The 17,213-nt window shown below is 44.8% G+C and overlaps 1 protein-coding gene across 1 annotated transcript in view; it reads left to right on the top strand.

Annotated features, from left to right (window-relative positions):
* Window positions 1-16,441, top strand: part of LOC143942783 (uncharacterized) — a 49,132-nt gene extending 32,691 nt beyond the window's left edge. The window contains exons 7-12 of the mRNA XM_077464176.1: window positions 1,176-1,285; window positions 2,949-3,073; window positions 5,849-5,963; window positions 8,570-8,640; window positions 10,012-10,060; window positions 15,456-16,441. Coding sequence (XP_077320302.1) covers window positions 1,176-1,285; window positions 2,949-3,073; window positions 5,849-5,963; window positions 8,570-8,640; window positions 10,012-10,060; window positions 15,456-15,558 — 573 coding nt within the window. The 3' untranslated portion in view covers window positions 15,559-16,441. The remainder of the gene's footprint in view (window positions 1-1,175; window positions 1,286-2,948; window positions 3,074-5,848; window positions 5,964-8,569; window positions 8,641-10,011; window positions 10,061-15,455) is intronic.
* The last annotated feature ends 772 nt before the right edge of the window (window positions 16,442-17,213 follow it).

Here is a 17,213-nt window from a genome sequence, read left to right as displayed (position 1 = left end):
TGTTTTTTCCCGTGTAGAATGTAATTTTTCGATGGGCCAGCATGTGTCTCTCGATGGATGGCTGCACTGTGTGTGGTGAACACAATCCCGTCCATCTTATCAGTTCCGTCCTCCATTCCTGAGCACAGCCTTGGAACCCAATCTACAGAACACAACTCCCGATTAAAGTCGAATTATTCATAGACAATTGATACAGCTAATCTTAGAAATAACAGCACGTTTTATTTTCATCGCAAACTTAGAATAAAGCAGATTCAAACCCTAAGCAAAATGATTTAGAGCTCTTCTCAGTGCTGCTGATCTCCTGCAGCCTTTTTACAGCCACTTCCCGCCTGCGTGCCCCCTCAGCAATGAATGGCTGCCTGCCATTTCTCAGGGAGGGTTTCCTGATGGTGACAACAGAAAGGGACCAGTGTGTGTTGAAACAGCCAGTTGCAGTCTCCGTATAATGACAGGGTGACAACGCAGGAACACAATTGGGAGACGGGGACAGAGGGTTGTCACCCTATAACAGGAAGTGCCTGAACAAGGACCTCCGTGGCGGGGATTATTTTAATGAAAGCTGCAGATTTACAAAGACTGAGGGCCTTAAAACCCAACTCCATCCATTTTTTTTTTTTTATTCGTTTAGGATAAAGAGGGAAAGGGTTATGCAGTATTTATATTATTATTTCTGTCTGTGACCCCCTCACTGGGGAATTTGCATGCTTCCTGTCCCTGTGACACCATACCAAGGGAGGTGTCACCAGGACAGGAGAGTTTAGACCTCCTGATCCTTCCTGATTCTGCTAAAACTGTGTTATAGGTGGAGTTTGGGCTTCATGTTTTAGATTGTTGGGTCAGGGGTTGGATGTGAGCTGCCTTGAAAATAAATGATTTATATACCCCCTCCCCCCTCCCCCCCCCCCCAGCAATAGGAGTGCTGTGCCCAGCTTGTGTGCAGTCATTGACAAGCCTCCCGTGCCCCACTAAGCCCGCTAGTTGTAGACGAGAGGGCGGAGTCTGCAGCGGGTCGGCTGTCATTCTCTAAGAGCCAGACGGAGGCAGACTCCGCCCACTCTGCAGCTTGCAGACATAGCGGGACCCTCCTAATCGAAATCAGGCTGTCAATGCCCGGTGGAGGCCGTGGCCATGCAAAACTGCGACTGGTTGAGAAATATGTTTGTCGTTTGTAGAGAGGATCCACCGGCCAGATTCTCCGGGGGAACTCCATAAGGCGATCCACGAGGACTAACCACGAATACGCCAACATAACGCAGATGTTTCCTCCTCAGGAGATCCCACCGTGAGTAGATAATGTGGGGGTGGGGGTGCCGTACCTAATAGAAAATAGGAAGAAGGCGCACTAGCCTAGTGCATTACCGTCACAAAAACGCTTCATAAATATCAATAAAATAGTCCATTGTACTCACAAGCTTAAAACACAATCGCCGCCGGATGTGTATTGGTCGGATGGGTGCAGGTTTCAGGGGGCGTGCCCTCTTCATCAGAGATATCCAAGGAATGCTTTTTTTTTATGCGTTTTCGATGCTTTGGTCATTTTTTTTCTTTTCTTTTTTTTCTTTTAAGCTTTAATAAAGCTTGTCAAATGCCCTGTGTGTGTTGATTTCTGATTTTTTTTAAAGAGGCCAGGTATTACCACGGCTCAGTAGTACCCTCACTCAGCAGATCCTCATCTTGATAATACCCCTGGTAAGCAGATCCAAGGCTCATTGGTACCCTCATTCGGCAGATCCCCCGCTCAGTAGTAACCCCCATCTCTGCTGAACCCCCACTCAGTAAAAGCCCCCAGCTCTGCTAATCCCCCCACTCAATAGTAACCCCCATCTCTGCTGATCCAGGCTCAGTAGTAACCCCCAGCTCTGCTAATCACACACTCAGTAGTAATCCCCAGCTCTGCTAATCACACACTCAGTAGTAACCCCCAGCTCTGCTGATCCCCCACTAAGTAATAGCCCCCAGCTCTGCTAACCCCACACTCAGTAGTAACCCCAATATATCTCTGCTGATCCCCCTTACTCAGTAGTAACTCCCAGCTCTGCTAATCCCCCACTCAGTAGTAACCCCCAGCTCTGCTAATCCCCCACTCAGTAGTAACCCCCAGCTCTGCTAATCCCCCACTCAGTAGTAACCCCCAGCTCTGCTAATCCCCCACTCAGTAGTAACCCCCAGCTCTGCTAATCCCCCACTCAGTAATAACCCCCAGCTCTGCTAATCCCCCACTCAGTAGTAACCCCCAGCTCTGCTAATCCCCCAATCAGTAGTAACTCCCAGCTCTGCTAATCCCCCACTCAGTAGTAACTCCCAGCTCTGCTAATCCCCCACTCAGTAGTAACTCCCAGCTCTGCTAATCCCCCACTCAGTAATAACCCCCAGCTCTGCTAATCCCACACTCAGTAGTAACTCCCAGCTCTGCTAATCCCACACTCAGTAGTAAACCCCAGCTCTGCTGATCACCCACTCAGTAATAGCCCTCAGATCTGCTAACCCCACACTCAGTAGTAACCCCCAGCTCTGCTAATCCCCCACTCAGTAGTAACCCCCAGCTCTGCTAATCCCCCACTCAGTAGTAACCCCCAGCTCTGCTAATCCCCCACTCAGTAGTAACCCCCAGCTCTGCTAATCCCCCACTCAGAAGTAACCCCCAGCTCTGCTAATCTCACACTCAGTAGTAACCCCCATCTCTGCTGATCACCCACTCAGTAATAGCCCCCAGCTCTGCTAACCCCACACTCAGTAGTAACCCCCAGCTCTGCTAATCCCCCACTCAGTAGTAACTCCCAGCTCTGCTAATTCCCCACTCAGTAGTAACCCCCATCTCTGCTGATCCCCCACAGGGGCTCCAACATGGGCTTAGATAACCTGAAAGAAAAGAACTGAATTATAAATAAGAGTTTTCCTGAGCCCTCTGAATTCTCACCTTGCCTCTTGATTGACTATTCCTATAGGTCTCGAAGAAAATCCCAACATGTAAGTCGTTCTGCTCAACCGCTGGAAGAACTGTACGCAACTATAAAGACCAGAGAGACTACAAGAGTCAACGGGCAGCCATCTTTGAAGAGTAAGGTGTCAGGTGGGCGATGTGTTTTTATAGTAGACTCAATATGCTGCTGTTTATAATCTACAAAGCTCCAGTGCTTACACTACAGTCTTACATTTCAGGGGTGCAATTTTCTAATTTGCTTGTATTCTCTCCCTGTCAGAGCAGACTTGTATGGCTGTGGGGTCCCCAAAGAGGCTGTCTGATCTCCTGCCTGAGCTCAGTGCTGATTGCAGACACTCATAAAACCTCCTGAACTTACACTACACTTTTACCTATCAGGGATTTCAATTTTATCAATCACTTGTATTCTCTCCCTGTTGGAGCAGGCTCGTCAGACTGAGTACCGGTCTGTGAGGTTCCCAAAAAGGCTGTCCTATCTCCTGCCTGAGCTCAGTGCTGATTAAAGACACTCATAAAACCCTTTGTATGTACAGTAAACTCTTAGCTATCAGGGATTGAGATTTTATCATTCACTTGTATTCTCTCCCTGTCGGAGCAGGCTTGTCAGGCTGAGTATTGGGCTGTGAGGTCCCCAAAAAGGCTGTCCTATCTCCTCCCTGTGCTCAGTGCTGATTCCAGATGCTCATAACACCTCCTGTAGTTATTGTACATTACACTCCTATTTTGAGATTTTATCATTCACTTGTATTCCCTCCCTGTCAGAGCAGGCTTATCAGGTTTAGTATCTGGCTGTAAGGTCCTCATTGTTGCTGTCCTATCTCCTGCCAGAGCTCGGTATTGATTGCAGACACTTATAAAACCCTTTGTACTTACACTACACTGTTTCCTCTTAGGGATTGAGATTTTACCAATTACTTGTATTCCCTCCCAGTCAGTGCAAGCTTGTCAGGCTTGGTATCCGGCTGCAAGGTCCTCATAGAGGCTGTCCTATCCCCTGCCTGAGCTCAGTGCAGATTGAAGACACTCATAAAACCCCTTGTAGTAACAGTACACTCTTACATTGAAATGTTATCATTCACTTGTATTCTCCCCCTGTCAGAGCAGGCTTTTCAGGCTTAGTATCTGGCTGTAAGGTCCTCATAGTTGCTGTCCTATCTCCTGCCTGAGCTCAGTGCTGATTGAAGACACTTATTAAAGTTTTCTGTACTTACACTACACTCTTACCTATCAGGGATTCAGATTTGCGCATTCACTTGTATTTTCTCCCAGTCTGAGCTCCTTGTCAGGCTGAGTAGAAAGCTGTAAGGTCCTCATAGATGCTATCTACTCTCGTGCCTGAGCTCAGAGCTGATTCAAGACACTCAAAAACTTTCTGTACTTATCAGGGATTGAAATGTACTCATTCACTTGTATTCTCTCCCTGTTGGAGCAGGCTTGTTAGGCTGAATGTCAGGTTGTTAGGTCCTCATAGAGGGTGTGTGCTGTCTCCTGCCTGAGCACAGTGCTGATTGCAGACACTCAAAAAACTTCTGTACTTGCATTACACTCTTACCTATCAGGGATTCAAATGTACTCATTCACTTGTATTCTCTCCCTGTTGGAGCAGGCTTGTTGGGCTGAGTGTCGGGTTGTTATGCCCTCATAGAGGGTGTGCTGTCTTCTGCCTCAGCTCAATGCTGATTGAAGACACTCGAAAACCTTCTGTACTTACACTACACTCTTACCTATCAGGGATTGAAATGTACTCATTCACTTGTATTCTCTCCCTGTTGGTGCAGGCTTGTTGGGCTGAGTGTCGGGTTGTTAGGTCCTCATAGAGGGTGTGCTCTCTTCTGCCTGAGCAGAGTGTTGATTAAAGAAACTTATAAAACCTTTTGTATTCACCTTATACTCTTACCGATCGGGGATTGAGATTTGCTCATTCACCTGTATTCTCTCCCTATCAGAGCAGGCTTGTTGGGCTGAGTATTAAGCTGTAAGGTCCTAATAGAGGCTTTCCGGTCTCCTGCCTGAGCGCAGTGCTGATTGCAGACACTCATAAAACCTCCTGTACTTGCACTACACTCTTACCTATCAGGGATTGAGATTCTCTCATTCGCTTGTATTCTCTCCCTATCAGCAGGCTTCTCAGACTTAAGCAAGCCATACATTATCCAATTTTCTTTCATTTAACCACATGTTGAAGAAAATAAAATTGCTCGATTATCCCACCAACACAGTGGTAATGGGGGGAATTCCTCCTTTAAATGCAAACATTTGCTGCTGTGTGGATGTCTTAAGTATTCGCACAGGCACCATGAACATTTGCTGTATTGTCTGTAATATGATTCTGCTATGATCATCAGCTCCATCTAGTGGCCATAATGCGGTATTGGTTTTATTGGGTTATTTCAGGAAAATACCGCATTATGGTCACTAGATGGCGCTGATGATCATAGAAGAATGCTTAAGACATCCACACAGAGGATTTATTATACAGTAGATTTAGACAAAGATTTTTATAGTAATGAATGATTTATGCAAAAGAACGTTAAAGTTGGAGTGTTCCTTTAATCCTCTTTTTTTTTTTTGTTTGTTTTTTTGGGTAAGTGGATGCCACAGGATGTACACAGTGGCAGGTGCATAAAAAAAAAAAACGTAGCACCTATCTCATTTTCCTTTAAATGCCCCTCTTTCCTCCGCCGCCCCTTAAAGTGTAGCAGAGCAATCTTCCCAGTAGCAATTTAGAGATAAAATCGCGTGATTGTTATCTTTCGCAGCGAGCCGTAACATGCATTCACGTCGCACCTGCATTGTGTTTTTATTTTGCTGCTGCCTCATTCTCACTTGGTCCCCCCCCCCCCGGACATGATGTGCGGCGTACAATTGGAACAGCTGTTGAGGGTCTTTTGTTTTGTCTTGCAGACATTGGAGGAGAGGAGGAGGAGCCCGACACCCTCACAGTGGTCACTAATGAGTTTTCCGAAGACTGCGAACAGTCGGACGCGGCCTGCGCCAGGAATTATCCGCATGCCAACAGGTAATTGGCCCAGATGTAGTCGCCCGCCACTTCCTAATTATGCAGATTATATTCCATCCATGGAGCTTTTGTGTGACAATTCCAATGTGCAGCAGAGCTCCAAAAGTGAAAAATAACGCTCATGTGATAATAGAAGTTCTGATATATCAGAGAAACATTCGTATATTTCATTCTCAGAATGCAAATATCACAAAAGTGACCTAATATAAACTGTATAAGTCTCATATAATCAATTATGTCCAGGGGTGTAGATAAGGAGGGGGTCAGGGGGGTCCAAATCCCCCAAAGCGTCCGCTGGACATCCCAGCACAGGAGTCAGTGCTGACAGCCGTGATGGGCACCTGTAAGTCAGCCTGTCAGCTCAGAGCAAGGGAGGTTGCTCCTCCCCAGCTCCAGTCACATGACCCAGATGAAGAAGAACAGCTTTTACTCTGAGCTATGCTGGTCTGGTAAATGTATTTTATAGGGAGGGGAGAGAAGTACTGTACAAGTACTGAGGAGGGAGAGCTTACGTCTGACCCCTACACTCTATGTGTTACACACTCCTGACCCCTGTACTATGTATGTAACACACTCCTGATGCCTGTATTCTGTACATTACACACTCCTGACCTCTGTACTCTGTGTGTTACACACTCCTGACCTCTGTACTCTGTGTGTTACACGCTCCTGACCTCTGTACTCTGTGTGTTACACGCTCCTGACCTCTGTACTCTGTGTGTTTGCACACTTCGGACCCCTGTACTTTGTATGTTACATACTCTTGACCCCTGTACTCTGTTAGACACTCCTGACACCTGCACTGTGTGTTAACTAACATCTGCACTGTGTATGTTACACACTCCGAAATCCTTGTTCTCATTCCTGACCCCTGTACTCTGTAAGTTACACACTCCTGACCCCTGTACTCTGTACGTTACACACTCCTGACCCCTGTACTCTGTACGTTACACACTCCTGATCCCTGTATTCTGTACGTTACACACTCCTGACCCCTGTATTCTGTACTTTACACACTCCTGACCCCTGTATTCTGTACGTTACACATTCCTGACCCCTGTATTCTGTACATTACACTTTCCTGACCTCTGTACTTTCTAAATTACACACTCCTGACCCCAGTGCTCTGTACGTTACACACTCCTGACCCCTGTATTCTGTAAGTTACACACTCCTGACCCCTATATTCTGTACATTACACACTCCGGTCCCCTGTATTCTGTACATTACACGCTCCTGACCTCTGTACTTTCTAAATTACACACTCCTGACCCCTGTACTGTTTATATTACCCACTTCCAACCCCTGATCTCTCAATTGATCAACAACTGACCCCTGTACTCTGTGTGTTACACACTCCTGACCCCTGTACTCTGTGTGTTACCTACTCCTGACACCAGCAATATGTATGTTACACTCTCCTGACCCCTGTACTGTGTATGTTACCAACTTCTGACTCCTGTACTGTGTTCGTTACCAACTTCTGACCCCTGATCCCTTTATGTGAGCCACTCATGACCCCTGTGCTCTGTACATTACCTACTCCTGACACCAGCACTATGTATATTACACACTCCTGACTCCTGTACTGTGTACATTACCAACTTCTGACCCCTGTACTGTGTGCGTTACCAACTTCTGACCCCCGTACTGTGTATATTACCAACTTCTGACCCCTGTACTGTGTATATTACCAACTTCTGACCCCTGTACTGTGTAGGTTACCAACTTCTGACCCCTGATCCCTTTATGTGAGCCACTCCTGACCCCTGTACTTTGTACGTTATACTCCTCACCCCTGTACTTTACACATTCCTGATTCCTGTGCTCTGTACTTTACACACTCCTGACCCCTGTGCTCTGTACATTACCTACTCCTGACACCAGCACTATGTATATTACACACTCCTGTCCCCTGTACTGTGTATGTTACCAACTTCTGTCACCTGATCCCTTTATGTGAGCCACTCCTGACCCCTGTACTCTGTACGTTATACTCCTGACCCCTGTACTTTACACATTCCTGACCCCTGTACTCTGTACTTTACACATTCCTGATCCCTGTACTCTGTACTTTACACATTCCTGATCCCTGTACTCTGTACTTTACACATACCTGATGCTGTGCTCTGTACCTTACACACACCTGACCACTGTACTCTGTACGTTACACACTCCCGACCTCTAGTACTTGCATGCAGCCTTATTTTTTTTTTACTCTGGGTCCCCAAGGATTAACCTCCCTAGAAATTTTCTTTGGCACTGATAGTGCCCCAAACACAGCAGGGGGCAGTCCTATTCTCAGACAAATCTTTGTGCTTCTAACTTCATACATTCCTCCACCTATGCACTCATCCTTCCTGTAATAAGGTGACAACCATGTTCATTCTGCAGTGAAATCCCGCAGCAGAGTGGTCACCCTGTGCGTTTTTGCCTGCAGTAGGGTGGGCGGAGTCTGGTAACGCAGATGCAGCCACAACATAGAGCCACTGGTGGGTTTTCTTTTGCCCACAACCGAAAATAACAGTTTTGGGTGGACTTTTAAATCAGTGTCATGGTGGGATGGGGTTATGGCGGTTTATTGACTCTTCTTGTCTCCTTTTCAGCAATCTGAATAACACCTACCTGCAGCCAGAGCCCGTCTACCAAAACTGCACGATGAAGAACACCAACAAAAGTAAGTAAACTTCTGTCCAAGCCATGGACAGACATCTATCCTTACTCATTGGCTAGAAGAACATCCACAGATAATGTGAAGCTGATAACAGCTGCAATCATCTAACATGGTTTTGTTGCTTCCAGCTGTGTTGTCCTTTGAAACAGATCCAAGTTTCCCCTTGACATCTTTTTCCATAGTACATTGAGTAGAAAACTTCTCTGTGTTCTTCTACGAGCTGTTCAGACATGTCAGCTGCCTGTGGTCCGTACAAAGGAGCTCTCAGATCACATGCAAGAATTTTACATTTAAGCTGCTGATGGGAACAAAGTCTACCAAATGAGTAACCATTGACACCAATCATCTTTTTGCCTATTTGTAAGGGGGTAATTCTTCCCACTGACCACCAATGTAAGGAACATTCTTCCCACTGACCACCAATGTAAGGAACATTCTTCTCACTGATCACCAATGTAAGGAACATTCTTCCCACTGATCACCAATGTAAGGAACATTCTTCTCACTGATCACCAATGTAAGGAGCATTCTTCCCACTGATCACCAATGTAAGGGACATTCTTCCCACTGATCACCAATGTAAGGAACATTCTTCTCACTGATCATCAATGTAAGGAACATTCTTCCCACTGATCACCAATGTAAGGAACATTCTTCTCACTGATCACCAATGTAAGGAACATTCTTCTCACTGATCACCAATGTAAGGAACATTCTTCTCACTGACCACCAATGTAAGGAACATTCTTCTCACTGATCACCAATGTAAGGAACATTCTTCCCACTGACCACCAATGTAAGGAAAATTCTTCCCACTGATCACCAATGTAAGGAACATTCTTCCCACTGATCACCAATGTAAGGAACATTCTTCCCACTGATCACCAATGTAAGGAGCATTCTTCTCACTGATCACCAATGTAAGGAACATTCTCCTCACTGATCACCAATGTAAGGAACATTCTTCTCACTGATCACCAATGTAAGGAACATTCTTCTCACTGATCACCAATGTAAGGAACATTCTTCCCACTGATCACCAATGTAAGGAGCATTCTTCTCACTGATCACCAATGTAAGGAGCATTCTTCTCACTGATCACCAATGTAAGGAACATTCTTCTCACTGATCACCAATGTAAGGAACATTCTTCTCACTGACCACCAATGTAAGGAACATTCTCCTCACTGATCACCAATGTAAGGAACATTCTTCTCACTGATCACCAATGTAAGGAACATTCTTCTCACTGATCACCAATGTAAGGAACATTCTTCTCACTGACCACCAATGTAAGGAACATTCTACCCACTGGTCGCCAATGTATATGTGGCAACTCTACAGTTTTTTGAAGTGCTTCTCCCTTTGTTTCAGGTGTACATGATTATGAAACTCTCAAGCTGAAGACTTTAGAAACTAACAGGTAAGAGATCACGCCACAGTAGCAGATGCTAATTAAAGAGAATCAGTCTCTTTGCTCATTCAGGTTAAGCCTGTTTTTTACTGGCCTATAAAAGGGATAGAACCCCTGTCAGGTTTTTATTGCTGTCTATGCCCTAACTGGGGAGTAGGGATGAGCCGAACACCCCCCTGTTCGGTTCGCACCAGAACCTGCGAACAGACCTAAACTTTGTGTGAACTTTAGAACCCTATTAAAGTCTATGGGACTCGAACGTTCACAATCTAAAGTGCTCATTTTAAAGGGTAATATGCAGGTTACTGTCCTAAAAAGTGTTTGGGGACCCGGGTCCTGCCCCAGGGGACATGGATCAATGCAAAAAAAAGTTTTAAAAACGGCCGTTTTTTCAGGAGCACTGATTTTAATAATGATTAAAGTGAAACAATAAAAGTGTAATATTCCTTTAAATTTCGTAGCTGGGGGGTATCTATAGTATGCCTGTGAAGGGGCGCATGTTTCTGGTGCTTAGAACTGTCCCTGCACAAAGTGTCATTTGTGCAGGAAAAAAAAGTCTTTTAAAATCACTTGCGGCTAAATTGTCGGCTCCCCGTAATACAGAGAACACTCAATGAGTGTTCTCTGTATTAGCCGACAATTCATTCATTCATTGATAAAAAAAAAAAAAAAAAAAAGCGTGGGGGTTCCCCTACATTCAATTACCAGGCCCTTCAGGTCTGACATGGATATTAAGGGGAACCCTGTGTCAAATTAAAAAAAAAATTGACGTGGGGGTCCCCCTAAAAATCCATACCAGACCCTTCAAGTACCTCTGACGCTGGTGAAGGGAGCCAGGGGTTCCCCAGTGAGGTGTGGGTGACCCCGCCCCCTCTGATGTAACGGAAACCTGCGTTACATCAGAGGGGGCGGGGTCACCCACACGTCACTGGGGAACCCCTGGCTTCCCTCTCCAGCGTCAGAGGGGCGGGGTCAGGTGACGGGTGGCCCCGCCCCCCTAATATGAAGTAACTGATCAATTCAGTCTAGTATTATTATTATCAGTTATGTATTCCTTCGTTTAGTCCCTATAGTTCAGCTAAGCCTCAAATACGCCAAGCACATGTTATTGTTAATACCACAATACTACCACCCTTGGCTATGAAATCAATACACGGTCTAAGATCAATCAAATCTCATTTATTTCCCAAGGAAATAATACAGCGTGCATAAGGTATCCATAGAAGTTACAATAATACATAGCATACAATCAAAGTACAATATAAGCCATACTTATCCGACCTTCGCAGCTACACCTCATGATGGAAGTGAGAGGAGGCCGAACGCATGGTTGCAACCCTTTTTGTTAAACATACCTCAGCCATACCACACCCCATAGCCCATCCTACTTTTCCCGTAGACCAATCAGCGTCTCTGGGGCGTTTCCTCCCCCAGGCTAACAGTCCTGCCATACTTGGCCTCTGGGGGGCAGTGTTTGCCCATGAATTGCAACTGCTCCGACTGGATTGCCATCTTGTGGCTCGATCTCGGACGCCCCACCAGCTGTCCTTTGTTCTTTCAGACAAGTCGGCACCATATTGTCTTTGAAGTTCAGTACATTCCAGGTGGGCTGAATAGAACTCATTCTGCTATTCAAATTGTGTCACTTTCCTTGCTTTTAAACATGTGAGACTGCCTGGCATCAATATGGCTGAGTTCGGCTGTACAAACAGCTGTGTAGATGTATAATACTAATTCCTGTCTGATTGCAACATATGCCGCTTTGCGCCTAAAAGGCGCATACCACCCTTCTTCAGACACGGCTCCTTTTGAACAGTCCATAACTGTCTTAACGTGTGTGGTTCCCAACATGTGCTTCCGAACCACGTTAAGACAGTTATGGACTGTTCAAAAGGAGCCGTGTCTGAAGAAGGGTGGTATGCGCCTTTTAGGCGCAAAGCGGCATATGTTGCAATCAGACAGGAATTAGTATTATACATCTACACAGCTGTTTGTACAGCCGAACTCAGCCATATTGATGCCAGGCAGTCTCACATGTTTAAAAGCAAGGAATGTGACACAATTTGAATAGCAGAATGAGTTCTATTCAGCCCACCTGGAATGTACTGAACTTCAAAGACAATATGGTGCCGACTTGTCTGAAAGAACAAAGGACAGCTGGTGGGGTGTCCGAGATCGAGCCACAAGATGGCAATCCAGTCGGAGCAGTTGCAATTCATGGGCAAACACTGCCCCCCAGAGGCCAAGTATGACAGGACTGTTAGCCTGGGGGAGGAAACGCCCCAGAGATGCTGATTGGTCTACGGGAAAAGTAGGATGGGCTATGGGGTGTGGTATGGCTGAGGTATGTTTAACAAAAAGGGTTGCAACCATGCGTTCGGCCTCCTCTCACTTCCATCATGAGGCGTAGCTGCGAAGGTCGGATAAGTATGGCTTATATTGTACTTTGATTGTATGCTATGTATTATTGTAACTTCTATGGATACCTTATGCACGCTGTATTATTTCCTTGGGAAATAAATGAGATTTGATTGATCTTAGACCGTGTATTGATTTCATAGCCAAGGGTGGTAGTATTGTGGTATTAACAATAACATGTGCTTGGCGTATTTGAGGCTTAGCTGAACTATAGGGACTAAACAAAGGAATACATAACTGATAATAATAATACTAGACTGAATTGATCAGTTACTTCATATTATAAGAAACGTCAGCGCTGGGATCTCCGCAGTCTCTGCAGTGGAGACAGAAGACGGATGTATGGACAGCGCTGGACTGAGAGATCCCGCGTCACTGGATATGATCGTCCATCGCTGGACCCCGGAGATCCGTCGCTGGATAGCAAGAGTGGATTAGCACCGCTGGAATCTTTTTTTTATTTTTTTTTATTTTTAATAAAGGAATTTTTCAAAAGTGTGTTTGTCTTATTTAACCATTTTGACACTTTCTTTGTGAAATGGTAGGGGTACTTTTGTACCCCCTTACCATTTCAAACAGGGGGGGGCCAGGATCTGGGGGTCCCCTTGTTAAAGGGGGCTTCCAGATTCTGATAAGCCCCCCGCCCACAGACCCTCACAACCACCGGCCAGGGTTGTGAGGATGAGGCCCTTGTCCTCATCAACATGGGGACAAGGTGCTTTGAGGGGTCACAGACCCCCAAAGCATCCTCCCAATGTTGAGGGTATGTGGCCTGGTACAGTTCAGGAGGGAGGGGGGGGCGCTCTCTCGTCCCCCCTCTTTTCCTGCGGCCTGCCAGGTTGCGTGCTCGGATAAAGGGCCTGGTATGGATTTTTAGGGGGACCCCCACGTCAACTTTTTTTTAATTTGACACGGGGTTCCCCTTAATATCCATGTCAGACCTGAAGGGCCTGGTAATTGAATTTAGGGGAACCCCCACGCTTTTTTTTTTTTTTTTAATCAATGAATGAATGAATTGTCGGCTAATACAGAGAACACTCATTGAGTGTTCTCTGTATTACAGGGAGCCGACAATTTAGCCGCAAGTGATTTTAAAAGACTTTTTTTCCTGCACAAATGACACTTTGTGCAGGGACAGTTCTAAGCACCAGAAACATGCGCCCCTTCACAGGCATACTATAGATACCCCCCAGCTACGAAATTTAAAGGAATATTACACTTTTATTGTTTCACTTTAATCATTATTAAAATCACTGCTCCTGAAAAAACGGCCGTTTTTAAAACTTTTTTTTGCATTGATCCATGTCCCCTGGGGCAGGACCCGGGTCCCCAAACACTTTTTAGGACAGTAACCTGCATATTACCCTTTAAAATGAGCACTTTAGATTTCTCCCATAGACTTGTATAGGTTGTTCCGGCTTTTCGAATTTGCTGCGAACAGCCTAAATTGTTCACTGTTCGCTGAACAGGCGAACAGGCAATGTTCGAGTCGAACATGAGTTCGACTCGAACTCGAAGCTCATCCCTACTGGGGAGATTCACCCTCTTCAATTGTCCTGTTGACTGTGACTGAAAGTAGGAAAATCAACATTTTACAGTACAGGGATAGTGAGGAAATCCCTCCTTTTTAAGATCACTTAATGTTGTGTCTCTAGAACAGGAAGTTCAAGTGGGGACACAGACAGCAATAAAAATGTAGGTACACACATAAGAGGTGAGATCCTGCCAACCAGCAGTTGAGTCCAATCATATTTGAGGTTACATAATCCTTAAGCCTTGATGAAGGGGGGTCTTAACTCCAAAACACGTTGGCTTGTATAGTCTACTGATATTTTTTTATAGTACGTGATATTGTTTATAGTAAGTGATTTTTTTTACAGTAAGATCCTGCCAGTGCTGCCACCAACACTTCAGTCCAATCATATTTGAGGTTACATAATCCTTAAGCCTTGATGAAGGGGCTCTTAACCCTGAAACACGTTGGCTTGCATAGTCTACTGATATCTAACAAATACTATGTTGGATTCTTTGTCCATTTGTGTGGTGTTCTTACATAATTGAACAATAAAAAACAAAGGTTGTGTTTTTATAGTAAGATCCTGCCAGTGCTGCCATCAACACTTCAGTCCAACCATATTTGAGGTTACATAATTCTTAGCTTTGATGAAGGGGCTCTTAACCCTGAAACATGTTGGCTTGCATAGTCTACTGATACCTAACAAATACTATGTTGGATTCTTTGTCCGCTTGTGTGGTGTCCTTACATAATTGAACAATAAAAAACAAAGGTTGTGTTTTTATAGTAAGATCCAGCCAGTGCTGCCACCAACACTTCAGTCCAATCATATTTGAGGTTACATAATCCTTAAGCCTTGATGAAGGGGTTCTTAACCCCGAAACACATTGGCTTGCATAGTCTACTTATATTTTTTATAGTAAGTGATATTGTTTTTATAGTAAGGTCCTGCCAGTGCTCCCACCAACACTTCAGTCCAATCATATTTGAGGTTACATAATCCTTAAGCCTTGATGAAGGGTTTCTTAACCCCAAAGCCTGTTGGCTTGCATAGTCTACTGATATTTTTTATAGTAAGTGATATTATTTTTATAGTAAGATCCTGCCAGTGCGCCACCAACACTTAAATTCAACCATATTTGAGGGTACATAATTCTTAAGCCTTGATGAAGGGGGTCTTAACCCTGAAACACGTTGGCTTGCATAGTCTACTGATATCTAACAAATACTATGTTGGATTCTTTGTCCGTTTGTGTGGTGTCCTTACATAATTGAACAATAAAAAACAAAGGTTGTGTTTTTATAGTAAGATCCAGCCAGTGCTGCCACCAACACTTCAGTCCAAACATATTTGAGGTTACATAATCCTTAAGCCTTGATGAAGAGGGTCTTAACCCCGAAACATGTTGGCTTGCATAGTCTACTGATATCTAACAAACAAACTAAAACACTAAAATATTATCTTTTCAGGCGGGTGAGTGAGCCCTCCGGTTGCCTTCACATACCAAGAGTGGATGGTCAGGAAGCCTCCAGGAAATCAAGATTTCAATCCCGGATGTGTCACATTATGTGATGTTGTGGACACCATGCGACACAATGGACAATAGCGCCAAAATCCCACCATAAGCATCGGCTGCAGTTTTATATGGATGAATAGAGAACGGCCTCGGGGGGGGGGGGGGGGGGCAACCAATCTTGCTAATCTGGTGACCCCCCACCTGGGACACCTCGTCGATTTTTATTTATTGTGGAGTGACATTGCAGGCATGATTCTGATAGGGGGACATAGTAACAGCTCATCCAATCACAGTTCAGTTATAGAATCCCATGCCAGAAACTGAATATTCAGAGGTAAATAATGTTATGTATCAAAGAATCTGCTTAAGAGTCAGGGGTCATCTTGACTGCCACTTAGCTACTTGGCCCTACACTCTATGCTGAGGGGAAGCAGTGGTCTCTCCGCCAAGGTTCCATATGCCCTCCCCTGATGAGGCAGACCTAAAGCTTTGCCGTCAGCAAAGCTCATGCTTCCTGTTGACTGGAGAACTCTAACCCTGACTTTAGCGTGTTTGTCTTCGGCAGAGAGACCACTGCTTCCATACAGAGAACAAAGGTCCTTCTCTGAAGCATGCTGGCAGGGCACAGGCTTATCTATTCATGCTGTGGGACTTTGCACATCCGCAATTACTTTAAATCTGTGCAGGCTTACTGTATGTCAGTGTACCCCAAGACAAATGGATGGATTATGGTAAAGAGAAATGATTGGCTGTACATGTCACATGTCAGGAATATGTCACAGCTCCATCCCCTGTCACATGACTCATCTCTGCTGACACCCACCTCCGCAGAACCAGTGGCAGGGGCTAAAAGACATTGTAAATATGTTATCTGTATATATACATATATATATATATGCTTTTTATGGTAAAAAATAAAATAAAGACTACAAATATTTACGTGATTTCAAGTCAATTTTATATAGCACCGGTTGTATGAATATAGAATCTTAATAAAGGGCCTGCTTCACCCAATGATTCATCGATACAACCGGGGGGGGGGGGGGTCAGATCCTTGTAATATACAACATAGTGTATAGAGTGCGGGGGTCAGATGGATCCTTATAATATACAACATAGTGTATAGAGTGCAGGGGTCAGATGGATCTTTGTAATATACAACATAGTGTATAGAGAGCGGGGGTCGGATCCTTGTAATATATAACATAGTGTATAGAGTGCGGGGGTCAGATAGATCCTTGTAATATACTACAACATAGTGTATAGAGTGCAGGGGTTAGATCCTTGTACTATACAACATAGTGTATAGAGTGTGGGGGTCAGATCCTTGTAATATAGAACATAGTGTATAGAGTGTGGGGTTCAGATCCTTGTAATATAGAACATAGTGTATAGAGTGTGGGGGTCAGATCCTTGTAATATAGAACATAGTGTATAGAGTGTGGGGTTCAGATCCTTGTAATATAGAACATAGTGTATAGAGTGTGGGGGTCAGATCCTTGTAATATAGAACATAGTGTATAGAGTGCAGGGGTTAGATCCTTGTACTATACAACATAGTGTATAGAGTGTGGGGGTCAGATCCTTGTAATATAGAACATAGTGTATAGAGTGCGGGGGTCAGATCCTTGTAATATAGAACATAGTGTATAGAGTGTGGGGTTCAGATCCTTGTAATATAGAACATAGTGTATAGAGTGTGGGGGTCAGA

This window comes from Lithobates pipiens, unplaced genomic scaffold (assembly GCF_037356315.1).
Source record: "Lithobates pipiens isolate NorthernLeopardFrog02 unplaced genomic scaffold, aLitPip1_a1.2 Scaffold_30, whole genome shotgun sequence".
Lineage (NCBI taxonomy): Eukaryota > Metazoa > Chordata > Amphibia > Anura > Ranidae > Lithobates > Lithobates pipiens.
Note: the sequence above shows the minus strand (reverse complement) of the source record. Positions and strands in the feature narration are given on the sequence as shown.